Genomic DNA, 17324 nt, shown 5'->3' with positions numbered 1-17324 from the left:
TACCTTTCAAGTTGCAGGTCGATATAGAACCGGAAAGAGTCCTGGCGTGATTGGTTACGGCCAGCAGCAAAGGTGTGGCCGTGATGTGAAAAGACTTCGATTTCGGCAAAAACTGTTTTTGCACCGTATAACTGCGAGTTCGCCGCCGAAATCTCGGCGAGTCGAGGAAGCTGTCGTCGTACTGCGGCATTTTATGACGCGAAGCACCGCAATTGAGTCTCTTTCAAACTGGACCTGGCGTCGCTGTTAATGGCGCGAACTCGCCACTCGACCGCGAATTGCATTTTTTAATACGTTTCTTTTCTGTCATAATTCACTTTCGCTGTTCAAATTTCACTTTCACTATTCGGGATATCGCACGTAGATAATCATTACATCTCCTAAATTTGAATCGTAAAATTAGAAAGAAATGCTACAAGCGACGTTCGTTTATACAATATTTATAGAAACCCGACGTTAACAACTTTTCTGGGAAAACAATTTTGCATCGCGCACCAACAGAAAGATACTCGTGCAATTTTTAAGTGGCGATCTATGTCTTTTCTTTCCCTTTTTCACCGAGAAACGGATACGTTATGTGTTTAATTGAGCTTACGGAAAAACGAAAGAGACACGATTTTTTTTACGAATACACTGAACTGTATCAAATGACAGCAAGACTGCGGTTATCGATAGACAATATCGAGGATCACAAGCTTGAGTGACTCCGAATGCATTGTACCGTGGTCAATATCGCCCCATAAAAATACCGCTCGCGACAAGCGGTTTCTATCAGAAACGGATAATCGACTCGCGAAAGGTAATTTGTTTTACTATCCCCAGAAGACTCATGTCTGGATGTACACGACCTATCATCCACGTGTCTCTCAATCAAACCTCGGTAATGCCGAGGCATCGAATAATCGATCGAAAATGATTGAAATAGCGAGAATTTCGAAAGAAGGAATCACATGGCTGAAATAATGTTTTATATATAAAAATTAATCCGAACTATTTTTCGCAGTCGTTAATACGAACGTCCGAAGCCGGATTCAGATCAGACAAAATGAGCGCGAAAAGAAACGCAAATAGACTCGCTTCGCGACATCGTTCGCGACTCGTTGAGCAAGTCACTCGCGTTTACTCGCTCTCGTTTGCTCGGTCTGAATCAATTTTAAAAGATACTTAATGAATCTGTTATAACAACGCCGACGTTATCGCCGCCCCGATAATCCTGATCGAGCGTAAAGCCGGCGGCGAGCGGAGATTTCGAGATTCACAGATCCGGTTGAAATCTCCGATGACAGGAGACCTAAATATACACGTGCGCGGCGATACATGCGTCGCGACCTCGGGTACTGTGCCGCGATACAGATAGCGGGTACACAACTAAGGCGTCAGTTTCTAGGGTGTCTATTTTAACGCGTCGGATGTTCCATCACGATTTCTGCGTCTAGCGCTTCCGCGTCGCTCCCGCGATATATGTCAGACGTAAACTTATCGTGACGCCGTTAAATGGCTGTCGCGCCAAGTACCCAGCAATAGCTTCGCTCCTCGAAGTCTCCGTGTATGTGTGCGTGTAGCGTGATAGCGCTCAAAATTTCTCTCGCAAAGTTCACGCTGACTTAACCGCGGCGGTAACTGCGACGTGACAACTTTTATAACTTGATAGCGGCCAGATAAATCTGAGTTATCATTCATTGTGTGCTTCTTACTTTACACAAAGTTTTTAAAATGTCCTATTCAAATCGCGATACGGTTAACAATTTCTTATTTTGTTGCTCGTAGAGACGATAAAAATATATAATGCACTTTAAATGTAACATATGTTCATTATTACATATGTTCACACAAAAACACAATGCTATAATTCATGTTGTTTCGAGAGTTGTTTCTTCCTCTATTTCTTTATATATTCAGTCTTTATATATAAAAAAAATATGTCTCTATAAATTTTTCATTTTTTATATAAAATATGTAAAAGAATGTCGAAAAGCTATTCGTCGGATTAAACGATGTCTTTGCTAAATCGTTTTTCATTTTACATAGAAAAAGTATAAAATATGTAAGAACGTCGAAAAGCTATTCGTATATCGAATTAATGATTAAACGTCTTTGCTAAATTGTTTTCCGATTTTGTCTTTAGAATAAGCTTGTCTATAGAATCGCATCAATTTTAATCAATATTTATGAAAACTATCCATAATTTATGACCTGCTAGGTATTCATGACATACACCTGCGAGAATGTCGAAGAATTGACGTATCCACGGGAAGAATATCGGACAGAAAAGAGTATCGAATTTCTTAAAGTATATCATCTTGTACATACAACAAACGATTCGCGATTACTGGAGCGAAAAGCCGACCTCTTCTCTGCCTTTCGACCACCTACCGAGGTCCTACATTGCTTTTACTACTTTCAGAACGATGTGTATAATCCGATACGGTACCAGGAGGTCGGTCGTGTAACTCGTGTGCCACGGTACGGTAAGCACAAGGGCTAGATACAGTTCTTCTGGACTACTTGTTGTCTCATAAAATTATCGAATTTTCTTCAGACATTAAGTCCGCGACAACGGTAAGCAAAGGCTTTGACGCAAATTTTAGGCTTGAAGCTCAGTGGTATTAAAATTCGTTCAGGGACGTTGGCGTGACGCTGAAAAATTGTAAGAGAACACGGACTCTTTCGTTTTAAAAAACGCGATGCGCATATAAATTCTTCAACAATTTCATTAAACGTTTGACTTAAAGTATTTACACTTGATACGTAATCTATAATTTTGTTATTACTTGTATTACAATATACAATAAACAATAAAGAAAACGGAACTGTTTATAAGATAAAGGTTTATAAAATTATGAGAAATTTATCAGCAAAATACGCGTCTGTTTCTATTCTGATGATAAAACTCGGATTGCGAAACAACTTTTCTTGCGAAAGTTTCTAGAGTTCACTCTCTCCTTCTTAAAAATATTGTTTTTTTAATGAACGAAACATGCAAACACTTGATACAAATAACAGATATGTTTGCGAAATTGTTTACGTTTCGTTAATCGGCTATATGAAACGCGCGACTGATCAAAACTGCCGATAGCTAAGTCTAAATCGTTTAAAACGTCGTAAAGAAAATCTGATATCTCAAACAGTTTAAATATTCGTCTTATTTTCCATCGTGTTTTTCTTTATATTATGGACTTATCTATCACGTGCAAGTAATCATTTAAAAATATTTCAATTTATGTATTCAATAATTTTTGTCAATATGTGTCGCTTCTTCTACGCGATACGATACTCTTGTTGACGAACTTCGATCGATGATCGAAGTTCGTGAATAACAACAATCCCATTATCTATCACGAAAGCAGCAAGACGCGGACTCGTGAAAATATCTCGGCCGTACATGAGATGTTCCGATTAGCAATAATTAGCGCTGATGAACTTGCGACCCAGTTGCGCTACATTTCCTGTCGCGTCCGTCGCATCGTTATTTTCGGAGACCGCTATCTTTACGCTTACGCCGCGGGATCTGCGTTATGTGTGTATATACCGCGCGCCTGAAAATTATCGTTCGCTCAGATGACGTTTTCCAACGGTAGGAGCGATACGCCACGAACTACTTCACGTCCGAAAATAAATGACAAACGTAATAACGTAAAAATTTATCGTGTATGCGTCGCGCATACGAGGAACATTGCCGCCGCGGATGTATAATATATACTCGTGAAACATTACGGTATACAAGCGCGTTTCGATATAAACACGGTACGAATATGTAAAACATTCCATTCGAGCGGAATCGAAGTAATTCGCTAAAATAATTCTATCAGGAATTCAACTGAAATTCGATTGAACTAAATAATATTCGATTCGTGTGCCGAAATGCAGATATACCTATTTTGCGTGCAGCATGTATGCGTGCGCGTGCAAAAGTATATTTAATTTAGCAAACCAAAATTCGATAAAACTATCTACCACTCATTGTCAGATGGTTAACGGTACGACGATTGTACCGCACGAAGAGAGAAATATCTCCAGGCATATCGTATTTCATTGCCGCGAATAAAAATGCATTCGCTCGCGCATTCATGCAGACATCGAAAATTTAACTGGTCCATTCGGAATTGCTTCTGCCTCGGAATTCTATCGCGGTTACATGGAAATTTTATCGCGAGATATGCCCTTTATATCTTATCTGTCTTCCCTCCCCCACCCCCACCACCCCCCGTCTTCTCTATCTCCGAGATGCGTCTGCACGATGGACGGGGACGGTTAACAGCCACGTTTCGCGCATTAATTAACGCCACACGCGCGAGTAAGCTTGCACGAGCACAATACACGGCCTCCTTCCAAGCGCGGCTTGTCTGCTCACACGCGCGACTTGCGCGACTAAACGTATACGCAACACGATCGCTCTCGTCTGATCGCGCTTTGATCATTTAACACGTAACGTCTGCCAGCCGTCCGCTCCACATCGCGCCGTATCGCGACGTATCGCGATCTTCTGAGATCATCCCGCAATTGCTATTCCGCATTGAATAATTGCGACTTTATGCATTGAAAAAGTCCCCGTGATTTGAACGAATTGACACAGTCGTCTCAGATGCATACATTTTCAAATCAAACATTTGCGGAGTAAATATTAACGGAATATTTCGATTTTATTTATACAGAATTACGTTAAAACATTGGACTCGGTCAGTTACGATTAATAATTGATTGCATCAGCTCGATGTGAATGCTTTTGCGAGCTTTTTCCTTGGCATACATATTATTGATCGTCTCGGACTATTCAATTGATAAAAAAAAAACAGACAATAGAACATTCGGAAAGCGCCGGGGCGAACTTCACGGACGTCTGGCAATTCTCATCTGATAGGTGAGATGTTAAACGGCAGAACGTCACTACTCGCAAAGTTCCACGGAGTGAAACAGTTACGAATCGTCCTGCGCAAAGTAATTAAGAGACGGATTAGTTACGTTGTTCCAATTCCACTCGGGTCACGTACATTAATTATACGGTAAGCAACAACGAGGGGGCGATTAAGCTGCGCGAGTATTACGTCCATAATCGACGTTCCGTAATTCGACTGCCTCCCGTTTAATCGAGTAATTAATCAGCCCGCGCCGCGCCGTGCCGCGCCGGGCTGATCGCGTTCCCACTATATACTCTCCGCGAAACGTGTCGCGCATTCTGCAAAGAGCACGGCGGAAAAGATGTCCGGGTCGTCGCCTGTGTCACGAGCTATGTGCCGCTTTTAAATGCCTGGCAAACGCCGTTGCGGTAAACACCCATCTGCACGCAATTACCATACGCAACACCGAGTGGCGAATTGACATTTCGTTGCCCTTTACACATCAACTGTTTAACAGACGCGTTCCTCTCTTGCACGCGACTTTTATTCGCTCCCCGGCGCTGCTCACGCGCCTATATAGAAACGTGTCGCACTTCCGAGCATCGTCGCGCCATTCATATTTTTAACGTTGTCAATAAACGGAATCATATGCTGCAACAATCGATTACACGCCCCTTTATCTTATATTTATCCCATTCAGTGTCCCGATGACCCTTGACGTGTCACTGTGTCCCACTGCGTCGCATTCAGGATTGACATTCAGGAAGTTAAATTGATGTCGATAAAAAATAAACTTAGAAAAAAGTAATAAATATAAAGGCAACATAACAAACAGGTATTCGATTATCACTATAAATATCACGATAATTAATTATATTGAACAAAATAATGGAAAAAGAGGACAGAGAGAAAGAGAGAGAGAGAGAAATTCACCAACACGCGGTGAGAGACTTTTTACCGAAGAATTCGAAAACATATAACGTCCCGGCGGAATTCGAAATGTCTGTTTACGTCTGCGGCAGAGAATAAGTCTGGACCGGACGGTAAATCTCGATCCAGTTGCGGACAGGTCCGCGTCGTCGCGGGTTAGAACCAACTTGGTCGCGTATCCGAGGTGAACTGTCGTTCTCGCGGACAGGCCGTTGGCGCAAGATTGTCCGGTAATATCTGCGACTTTGGCCGGGAAAGAAGCCTTGTCTATTTTAACGGGTCAGAGAGAGGGAAAGAGAGGGAGAGAGAGAGAGAGGAACGGACGAGTAAAAGACGTATGAGAGAGGGAGTGACGGTGGTGAGAGGGTTGACGGAGGAGAGGGACAAAAGACCTCGTACAGAGAGGCCGGCCGGCTTTTACGCTCTCCGCTCTTTATTTCGAGATACGAGACCGAGCCGGACCAAGCGGGACAGGGAAGAGACACGAATTTATTTGTGGACCTTCGCAAGCTATAGCCAACGTCTCTCGAACCGATGTGCTTTTCTCTATCGGAGAATTAATTTGTGAACACCCAATCGAAAATTGACGAAAAATTCTTGGCGAACGAAAACGTTCTATCCGGGTTATCCTATTAAGTTCCGCGAACATAAATCGTTTATACTTTTTTTTTTGAAAATTGTGACTTGAATGACAAATCGAAGTAGTATTGTACCAGTATCGTACTTAAGATCGAATCGAGCTTTTTTCACTGTCAGGAATTAATCCGTGAACGCGCTCAATGGAAGATTAACGAAGGTCCTTGTCAAACGAGAACATTAATTCAAACTATTCGATTCGAGTGTTCGAATATAAATCATTTTCCCTCTTTCTTAAAAAATTATGATTTAAATAATTAAATGTGCGTGTCGAAATAGTAATTGCGAATAAACATATTTGAGACTTTCAAATGAACCAAGCATATATATGCTTGTCCGAAAGCTGTATGCCTATATCACGGTTTTCCTTAAAAACAAAGGCTTTGATAGTGTGTTTAGTGCGTAATCTTTGCAAAGATCTCGCGCGAGACTGTTACTGCCGTCGTTATTTGCATTGTATTTTACTATAGTGAGAAGAAGTATCGCTCATGTGCTGACGCTAAGACTGCAGGTATTGTCGTCGCCATTGCACGTTGAATTGGTTTTCGCATAGGAAAACGATAGTGAATAGCTCACGCTTCGCAGCCTCGATGAGAATCTCGAGATATACAAGTGCGCGTGCACGAAAGTAACCCAGAATACACATAAAATATGTACTTTCAATATTTCAATTACAATATTTATTAATTAATCAATTCGTTTCCTCTATTTAAGTAACAGAACGTTGACGATAAAACAATCGCCGAGCGAGAGCTAATCAATCGAAATTCGAAACGTTCGCATAAATTTGATATATCGAGAGATTCATCGAGAGATATGCGTGATTCTTTGATTTTATTCCAAGCTAAATAAATATTTTAGATACCATATCTCGAACAACTTGTTGAAATAACTGATCTATATTATTTATTTTTATGGTGCGTAGAATACATTTCATGTTTAAAAAAATGGAATATATCATGATCTACAAAGACAAACACATATATTTTTACGCGAGTCGACAACAGACACTTCAAGTGCCTATATCTTCCCCTTTCGCGTGATCGTTTCAAAACGTGCGGCGAGATACACAACAGAAAATAGAGACTAAAAATCGAGGTGCTGCAGCGCTACAGCAGCTCAAGCAGGATGAACGGTAACACGTGCGTGAACTATAATTTTAAAACGTGCATGCATCCTTTTTTTTTCTTCGTTTTTGCGTTTTTACGTGGTAACGCGACGTAACGCGAGAACGGTTGCATATTAATGAATCGTTGAGTTAACGTTACCGCGTCGTTGCACCGTCGACGTTGGCGTCGCGAATGCGTGTTTCTGGCACGGGGCTTTGCATCATCCTGGCCTGGTTGACACGAGGCCTGCAGCACTCGGCCGACGGATTTGCATAGATATTGGCAGATCGGATCGCCGGAGGAACGGAAGACTGGCTGCGCATGATTGCGGTTCCTAAACTGCTCGCGCGGACAGATCGAATCCAATAAAGGCGCTAAATCACGTGTGTGCCGCAGAAATATTGCGTAGCATAGTCGTTCGCAGAATGAAATCGAAATATTGCGAGGCGGCCGCGATCGGCCCTGCAAGAATGAGCGTAATGACGGTCCTTTTTAAAGGCCCATTTTTGCGATCCTGACACTTCGCGTGGACTTCGATAAGTTTCACTGGCAGCGAAGAGTTTATCGTCGAATTACAGAAAATGGAAAGATTAAAAAGCGTCTTGTACCTCAACGGAAAATATCTCCTTTCTCGTTTCACTTATTCCGCAGCTTGTGCTCATTATATTTTTCGCAATACTGAATAATTGTATTTAAAATAATCTCTTCTAGAGAAAGGCTTAACTCCGCTTATTAAATTAGGAAAAAGGAAAGTGCAAGGAATATATATAGAATGTTTTTTATAGACCGAGAAGCGATTAACATGCATATTATTTAATTAACATCTACTTTATGGAAATTGTATTTTTCGATTTTATGAACACTTGTCCGTCATAGCTTTTAAACTTCCTGTAAATTGGAGATCTTAACGGGATTTATATAATGTCTGTCTCGTGAAACTCAAGTGGTAAAAGAACTTTCCTTTTCAAAATGTAGATCGAAGATATTTCATGGAGAGCCATAAAATATATCGCAGCAGCAACGGATCGTATTTTGCATGCGAATTAGTGATAATTTTTAAGTACAATCGGTAAGTACTGTCGGTAGTTGCGAGGAAGCGGAAGATCGAATGGACATTTCCGTCAATCTTCAAGCATTCCTTGTACTCTTTTGATATCGCGTCGTACTAATGAAAATTTATAGAGCACGTAATGTAATTGCGGTAATGGAGTCCATCGAGGAAAGCATGTTCCACCGCATGCCACGTTAATTACAGCTACGCTACTGTTTAAATGTTTGAAAACGTTTCTTTATATGTTATGTACACTAAATTTTGCGTATCTCTGTTTCGCAGTAAGCTATACATAAAATATATTTACGAAATTCCGTATTAAAATTAAAATAGACAGCAAAATAACTAAAACTCAAACTCATTTGTTGCTGTACATACATAAACACTCGCGAAAAATCCATGCCAAATCTAAAGCCAGATCTTCACGTATAATTGCATAACCATTTCAATATTCTTTTATGGTTAAAAAAAATTTATGAAAATTATTTTAACAATTGCCCCGGGCAAATTCTTTTTCCATTTGTTGAGCAATTTTCAGCAAACGCTCATAAATTATTACCCGGAGACGGTATTCATTATTACCGTACTCGCAACATCTTTTAATACATGCAATTAACCACTCATTATGCACGCTTCGAAATCATTACGCTTGTCTTACGGACAATTATGAAGATACGCGAGTCGCACGTTACCGTTTTCATCGTACGTAGAAAGGTTCGTCACGCATTTATATAAACGATTCGTTAGATCCGGCAGACAAGGATTATCTTTCATCTGTGGAAGCGAGAGGCGTGCAAATTTCGGGAATTTTTACTTTGCGAGCACGCGCGAGTGCTTTTAGCAGCGGATATTAGCGGAAGCTTGCTTGGCGCCGCAGTCGCTGCAGTAACGAAGATGAGAGGAGTCTAGCGCAGCGGATTAGGCAGCGACGCGGCTAAAGCAGCCGCGTACAAAGGCCATAATGGGCACAATGGTAACGAAACAGAGACGAAGGGATCCCGGCGAGATGAAGTGGATCCGACGAGATCCCGATCTCGCGCTTCCACCTTCCGCTTTGCCATTCCACCCCCCCCCCCACCCCCTCGCGCTCCGTATCCACTCCGCCTCTCTCCCGTAAGATTACTCGAATCTCGGGGACGAGGTACCGCCGACGGCATTCAGTGGCATCGCGGCAGCGTCGTCATGCGTTTTCCCCGCACACAACACGGTACACTTGCCACTATAGAATTATTTCAATGCGACTGTATCTAAATCCTCTCCTAGTTGGAAATTTAATGAGTCCGCCATTCAGGAGGAGGTTTATACGTCGCGGCTATGGCAGATTTACTATTGATCTCACTTGTTGTGGCACTGGCCAATAAAATCACAATGTAATATATAGTATTCCTATTTCAAAGAGAGAGAGAGAGATATTATCGTTTCCAAACGAGATTTCAGGCGAAACATATTCGACAATCGCTACGGCCGCGAGCGATGAAAATATGTCCGATATTTTTTTTCCATCGAGAAAGAAAGAGAGCCATTTCTGGAAATGGAATTTACGCCGTATTTGAAAAATCGATTAAAACTCCGAAAATCTTGAAATACGGAATAATGCTTCCGCGTTGCGCTCGGGGCAATTAAACGCGAACTAATTCATTCAGGAGAGAAAATGTTGGAGGATAATAAACGAAAAAAAAAAAAAAGCAACGTCCGCACCGGCAAACGCGTTACGATTGCAGCGGCCGCCGACGGATCGACTCGAATTAAACGCAATTACGTGAAGCAGATAATGCATAGGGTTAATTGATGTTAGTTTTACCCGACAAATTGATCGAACTACCCTTACCTAAGTGCCTCCTCTGTGTCCGGCTGTCATATATCCCTTCGAGGTCGAACGTATATCAGCTCTGATAAGGCTATAACACCTGTTACATTGAGTATTATCAAAATCTGATCCGCCCAATAGATCCCGGCATTTATCCGCTTCTAGAAATTCTGTGATTTTGTACGCGACACACGAACTTGTACCGCGCGATATGAAAAAACGTATGGGCGTTTTTTTTTTCCAATATTTTACCTTTCGGCATTCGTACGGATGATATAACGGAGATGTAACGGAGAAAAAAAATGTTTTAAAGACACAAGAATGAAATATCGCGCCAGGCTGAAATATTGACAATATTGACGAATCATCTAAAATAGAAGTACAATGCGCAATTTTTACAATAGCATATACGCTGTGTAGGTACGTTAAATATGTACTCAACAGAGAGCTTATACATGTACATTCACCTATTGCATATTGAAAGTATTAAAATATCCAGCTATGTAAAAATCTAAAATAGACATTTCCTTCCTTAAAAAAATTATCCCACTGAAGGAATTAAAAATTATATTAAATTACCAATTGATTTCGTCTAAAATATAATTATCCTCTGTTAGCTGCCACAATCTTTATTTGTGAACCTCAACGATTTTTACGTCTCATATCAATCATTCACAACATCATTGATATTCGTTTCATTCATATATCAATCAAATATATCAATTAATCAATCATTTTTCTACGTAGCTAATAAAAAATAAAAAATAATAAGTAACGAGCTAGTTTTACTCTACTTTTTCCTATGATATCCAAATAATCGCGTTTTTTTTTTTCGAATCCCGCGCGGGAATCTAAACTTCGTCTTAATGTCTGGATAGCGAAAAACGCGTGGCGATTTTGAAAAAAAAAAAACGAGTCGACGTTCTTGAAGTCAAAAGAACCGTCGTGTGCAAGGAGGAAATTGCGCCGATAAAAAGTGAGAAATGCACGGAGAGGGGCGTGTACGTGGATACCCCGTGAAAGAGGGCAGCCAAACGAGGGCGAAAGGAGAGGGAGAAAGGACTCGCGTAATCGCCACGAAAAATATAGTCGTTCTCGGTCACAGGCCAGGGACAGGGGCACAGGGTGGGATAGGTCTTTGTTCGGAAGGGGCGAATTGTGGGACGGAAGGCTCGTGACACGGCCAGCTGTTCGAATCACGATCCCGGGGTCTGTGCCTGGACACGCGCAAAGTTTATTGACACACTCCACTTTGGCTCGCGCTATTACCGCCTCCATATAATTCCATCGCTGAAAAATGCTCCGCGAGAAAAAGAGGAAACGGTCTTGAAACCGAAAATAAGACATTTAAAAATTGGCGTTTAGTCTCCCGGTCTGTTACTTTATTTCAATTCCTCCTGAAGCTGTCTCCAGGATCAAGTGAGGTCAACACGACACACTCTTTGTCGATCACACATTAAGCTGTACGATAATTAGCGTAATAAATAAAAACAAAGAAATTTAGTTGTTCATTAAAAGTTTCTCGAACATAAGAAATTGTACAGCGTGTCGCATTTAGATATCTGGATTGGCTCCTCTAATTCTCAACGCATTTTGCGCGCTTTGCAACTTCGCAAATAAAGACATGCTCACCAGCTCGCGAAAACAGCTGGATCGCGCCCCTTGGAAAAACAGAGCGTTCTCACAAAAAGAGATCTACTTACTTGCGTAAATATATCTCTCTAAAGTATCACGTTCAAGATCAAATCGTGTGAATTTAATTCTTTCAAAGAAAATCGCTCGTTTACTTCGTCTGTCGATTGTCACGACTGTGCACAATTTATATACTTGATTGGACTGAATAATTTCTCTCTAGCTCTCAGGCTAATCTATTTCTATCTAAACATCGTCTCTTTCCTCTCGTCGCAGAAAATAATATTGAATCATCTGCTTGAAATGAATTAACTCAAGCTGTTGATATAACTTCGGTCGATTTATTCCTGACTAAATATCGTCTCTTTTTTTCCTCCCTAGAAAACAGCGTCGTCTGTTTAGAATGGATTGACCCAAGCTATCGGTGTATACTCGACTCCGGCTGTGGAGCTGTGACTAATTGGGAAGGAACACGAAATCATGAGGCGTAAATTATCATAGGAACCGACGAATCAAGATTACTGACGCGTCTCGTTTCTCGAAGTCGAGCATGCGAGCGGAAACGATTGCGAAGGAGAGAAAGAGAGAGAGAGAAAGAGAATTCCTCGTGAGTGAAGCGAACCGATCGCGTTCTTTTTTTCTCTTTTCTTCGACAGGTCTGTCATTATCGTAAATACGTCGGATTTCTTGGAGTAAAACGCGACTGTATAGAGGAAGATCGACGGATATACCCCCCGGGCATGCCGTTCCTCGCGGAGAAACGGGAGAAAAATCAGGCGTGCACAATGCAGGGCATACGGTACGCATATGCTTTTGACATTTCGCATCCGGTATAGCGTCGTCGTCGGGTTAACGCCACCCGATTGCATTAAACACACGGCTTTCGACCGAGTCGGCCCAGTTTGAGACACCCGGCGGGTGGATGCTGCCGATAAGCGAGATCGACGTCAAGTGGGTACGATCGCGACCGTTTTATTGTTTATTTTTTTAATTTTTTCTTATCAGGAAGGATCTCCCCGCGAGAGAAGGCAGGAACGTCGCGCGGTCTCGCACGCCTGTCGCGTACGCGCCCTCTCTTCCGTCTTCCTCTCTCTCTCGCTCTCTCTTTTTTCGTTCTCTCCTTCTCTCTCACTCTCTCTATCTCTCACGCCCGCGCGCGCTCGTTCCCTCTCGCTCGCTCGCTCGCTCGCTCGCTCGCCCCCCCCCCTCACCCAGTTATCGCATCAACGAGAGAGTAGTGCGGTTATCTTACCTGCGTGCTTCTCCGTCTTCGGCGTGGAGGCCATCGTTAACCCGGTACGTCGTTCGCCGCGGTGACGTCGATCTCACTATCTCACCACGTCCGCGCACCGCCGCATCGTGTACTACACACTCGTGGCTGCCGCGGCGTTTTCAGTCTGTTGTAAACCCGACGCGCATCGCTACATCTTCGTTTGTCGGCCATTTTTCGGGCGAGCGGGTGCGTGCGCGCGCGCGCGCGCGCTCGTGAGCGCGCCGCCCGCGCCATCGGACGGCGAGGACGCGAACCCGGATGGACTCCCGTCAATATGGCGGACGCGGACTCTCAGTCGCGTGATGGCAATATTTCGCTCCTCCTGTCCTGTGTATGTATGTACCTCGCGCAACGCGGACGCCGGTAACGGGCCGACGGACGGGGAGGCGGCCACCGTGTGTGTGTGTGTGATTCTCACCGCGTCTTCGCGTGTCCGCGGGCGAGGCGCGAGAACGGGAGCGCGACGTGCGTCGCTTCTTGTGTGTGCCGCGCCGTGTGCGGCGAGAGACACGTTGCAGTCGGTCCCCCTCCGACGGTACGGAGCCTACGGAGGCGGTTTCGCCGATCACGGAAATCTCGATCGTCGGACGGAGTGAACACAGTTCCACCGTAGCGCGAGCGCGCGCACCGGTACAGCGCCGCGCAAAAGTCACCCCCCGCGGTGACGGTGGTACAGTCGACGACGGTTTCGCGCTTCGCGGGTTCCCCCCCCTCCCCCCTACATCGATAAGGTTTTGCGTTGCGACCGTCGAAATTCGCGCATCTCGCGGAATATTTCGAACTATACATATGCAGATACAGCGCGATCCTTTCTCGTTTTTCACGCACCTGATGTAAATATCTTTGAGTATCATATATATATAAAAAAATAATAAGAATTGAGATCGTATTTACTTCGAAAACAATCCGAGCGCAGTTCTTACCCGAATTTACGATAAAAGATTGCCGCCTCGGCCGGACAACGCACTGCGATCAAAACTCTGCTTCAAAAGCGGCACTCGATATACGATCACGGTAGCTCGGATATACAGTCAATTTTCTTTTTTCACGACGCTCTCGTTCATAGGGGGAAAGGTCCGCAACGATTGATCGCTCGCGAGGACACCGTTGGCGCTGAGGCAACATGGGCAACTCCGCCGTGAAGAGGCACTACGAGACCGCGGAGAAGACTGCCACCCTCAAGTTGTCGCAGTGCAAGCTGGACAAGTTCTCGCGGAAGCTCCACGACTTGGCGCCGACGCTGCGCACCCTGGACCTGTCCGAGAACAATTTCGCGACCCTGCCGAACGAGATCGGCGACTTCACGCTGCTGAGGCAGCTCAACTTCAGCCACAACCGGCTGACCGCTCTGCCCGGCACCCTGGGCGCGCTCGAGAAGCTCGAGGGCCTCAACTGCGCCGCGAATCAGATCCGATCGATCCCGTCGTCGCTGGCGAATCTGAGCCACTTGAAGCAGGTCAATTTGTCCGACAATCAGATCTCCGACTTCCCGCTGATGTTCTGCGGCCTCCGGCACCTGGACGTCCTGGATCTCTCCAGGAATCGGCTCACGATCGTGCCGGACGCCGCCGCCGGCCTCCACGTGATCGAGCTCAATCTCAATCAGAATCAAATCGCCACCATCTCCGAGAAGCTGGCGGAGTGCCCGCGACTGAAGACGCTGCGGTTGGAGGAGAACTGCCTGCAGCTGAGCTCGGTGCCGCTCGGGCTCCTCAAGGACTCCAAGGTCTCGGTGCTGGCGCTCGAAGGGAATCTCTTTGAGATGAAGCAGTTCGCGGACCTGGATGGTTACGACAAGTACATGGAACGCTACACGGCGGTCAAGAAGAAGATGTTCTAAACTTCTAAAGGATAGTTTTATGTCGGAAAAGATTGTTTGTATGTATTATACGTATGAAATTGTTCGGTAGGTCTATAAGTCTATATTGAAGTTACCAAACATGTTGAATGGATAGCGTCGAAGGGAAAAAGATTGAATTACTTGAACGTATTTTGACACCTTCGCGTCATCGATTTAAAAGTAAACAGCTGGCATAGAGATGTTTAAAATATTGAGAGTATTTTTCAATTTATATAAGATTTATAAAAGTCTACAATTTGGAAATGTTTTCTTTCTTACGTGGTTGTAAATCAAATTTTTTTGTGAGATAAATCATTAGCAGCATCTCTAATCGAATCTAAACTGTTTGTATCTACGCGTTTATATCTATAAATAATCGTGAAGTAATCGGGAAATACACACATTGATCTTTTTCTCGATAAACATTAATTATCAAAACATTAAATCATTGATATTCGATTAGTGAAGGGAATAACATATGTAAATAATTATCTATTATTTTATTGAGAGATGTTATTTTGTTGTTTGACATAAGTCTGAATACGAATAAGTCTATACGTACGAATATACACGCTTTAAAATATTCTAATACACAAAATGTCTAAAAGAAATGTTCCGTTTCTTATTAATACATCTTGTGTATATACGTATTATTTGTCAGAGTAATAATCATGGAATGATATTATGTTATTTATGACATTTACAAGAACTGTATACATATTGCGCATTAAAATATTTTTCATCTTTGTTAAGTAAAAAATCTTGTCTTATAGAATGAAAATTTGATTGATCATAAATCAATATGAAAATTACATTTTGTGAAAATAGCAATTATTTTGGCAAAACGGCAACCTATATTTTTGTTTCGGATATATTTAAATGATATTTCCTTGAAAATCTAGCGATTTTGGTAGATAAATTTAAATGTCTTTTTAATTTTGCGAAATTGTTCAAAATAAGTTGATATAGCATTTAAAGTATTTATTGATAAATCGAGACAAACGTCGGACTCTCAACCTAATCGAAAAAATGCGCGTTATGATCATTCCTGCCAAAAATTAATAATAAATTCAATTTTGAAATTAAAAAGGAAAATGGAAGTACGGAAAGTTAAATTAACGGCGATGCAACGCTGTTAAACTTTTTTTTTTTTTTTTTTTTTAACTTGATTACATAAATTACGAATAACACAATTTTTACATGAAAAAAATTTTTAAAGAAATATGTTTTGCGAACGATACAAATTTTCCTCTGATGCATATTGAATTGCATAGTAAATCGCGGTATGACGAAAGTCGATTGTTAATAATTGTATAACCTTTTTATACGGATACAAACGTATATACCGTGTCGCATTCGCACGGTTGTGGAAATAATAAGATCGTTGAACCTTTCTACGGTTCAACTGCGTATTAACCTTCGACCAAGCTAACGATTATAAGAATTCTTGAAGTTACAAATTGCGCAGGACGAAAGACATATTATCAATGAAATCCTGCGTTGAAATCGACATTTCCATATTTATTACCTCGAATATATATTATATTATTTATTCCGCTTAACGTGAAATATTATGCAATTGCGCTCACACACTTTTTCGTTGAAATCTCGCAATTTCGCGACATCTAATAGCACCGTCGTAACGTTTTTTTTTTTCTTCAATTAATTTGGTATACGTACGATATACGAATTTAGTTGTCAATTATTTGAATTTTTTTTAACGATTGTATATTTACCTGCGTTTTTTTGCGTGAAATATTAAAACGAATAGTAATAGCAAGATAATGAAAAGCACAATACGATGAGAAATTAATTTTATTACTTCTCTTAATTTTATTACTTCTACATTTAATATCACAATTGCATACTATTTTTCTTTTCAACCTTTATTAAAAAGGACTCGTGTCATATATTTCACAATATGGGTGTAAATTGTATTTTATTAACAGACTTCGCGTCTATAATTTATGTATTTTAGAAATAACAGCCGTAAAGGGCGCCTTTTGCTGCCTATTGCAATATTAAAGGTATCACGAAGAATTCTCATTAAGACGACGATGTGACACACGGGGAAAACTTTATTAAAATTTTGATACACCCTATATACCCTTTGTCACTCTTATTTACCGTGTCGTCCGATCAAAAATTCACGATGGGCTTTACATAGGTTTTACCGAGGCCTCGTTTTATGAAATTTTGCTTTCGTCGAAA

At 42.1% G+C, this 17324-nt stretch overlaps 2 protein-coding genes across 6 annotated transcripts in view; one reads left to right on the top strand and one right to left on the bottom strand.

Annotated features, from left to right (window-relative positions):
- Positions 1-190, bottom strand: part of LOC105455569 (guanine nucleotide-releasing factor 2) — a 58000-nt gene extending 57810 nt beyond the window's left edge. Inside the window, exon 1 of the mRNA XM_011698990.1 lies at positions 4-190. Coding sequence (XP_011697292.1) covers positions 4-190 — 187 coding nt within the window. The remainder of the gene's footprint in view (positions 1-3) is intronic.
- Positions 191-13212: 13022 nt separating this feature from the next.
- On the top strand, positions 13213-16623 carry LOC105455567 (leucine-rich repeat-containing protein 57). 5 transcript variants are annotated; one of them, XM_011698986.1, is made up of 2 exons: positions 13213-13296; positions 14340-16623. In XM_011698986.1, exon 2 carries the CDS (start codon positions 14397-14399, stop codon positions 15111-15113), a length of 717 nt encoding a protein of 238 aa, XP_011697288.1. In that variant the 5' UTR covers positions 13213-13296; positions 14340-14396; the 3' UTR covers positions 15114-16623. The 5 variants fall into 5 exon arrangements, with proteins under 5 accessions (XP_011697288.1, XP_011697289.1, XP_011697291.1 ...); XM_011698987.1 differs by lacking the exon at positions 13213-13296 and adding an exon at positions 13527-13599; XM_011698989.1 differs by lacking the exon at positions 13213-13296 and adding an exon at positions 13592-13604.
- Positions 16624-17324: the final 701 nt, after the last annotated feature.

This window comes from Wasmannia auropunctata, unplaced genomic scaffold (genome assembly GCF_000956235.1).
Source record: "Wasmannia auropunctata unplaced genomic scaffold, wasmannia.A_1.0 LD335898.1, whole genome shotgun sequence".
Lineage (NCBI taxonomy): Eukaryota > Metazoa > Arthropoda > Insecta > Hymenoptera > Formicidae > Wasmannia > Wasmannia auropunctata.
This window is presented reverse-complemented; position numbering and strand designations above follow the sequence as displayed.

Bases quoted from the DNA above. Each gene is read 5' to 3' on its own strand.
- LOC105455567 (XM_011698986.1), top strand. From the start codon at position 14,397: ATGGGCAACTCCGCCGTGAAGAGGCACTACGAGACCGCGGAGAAGACT.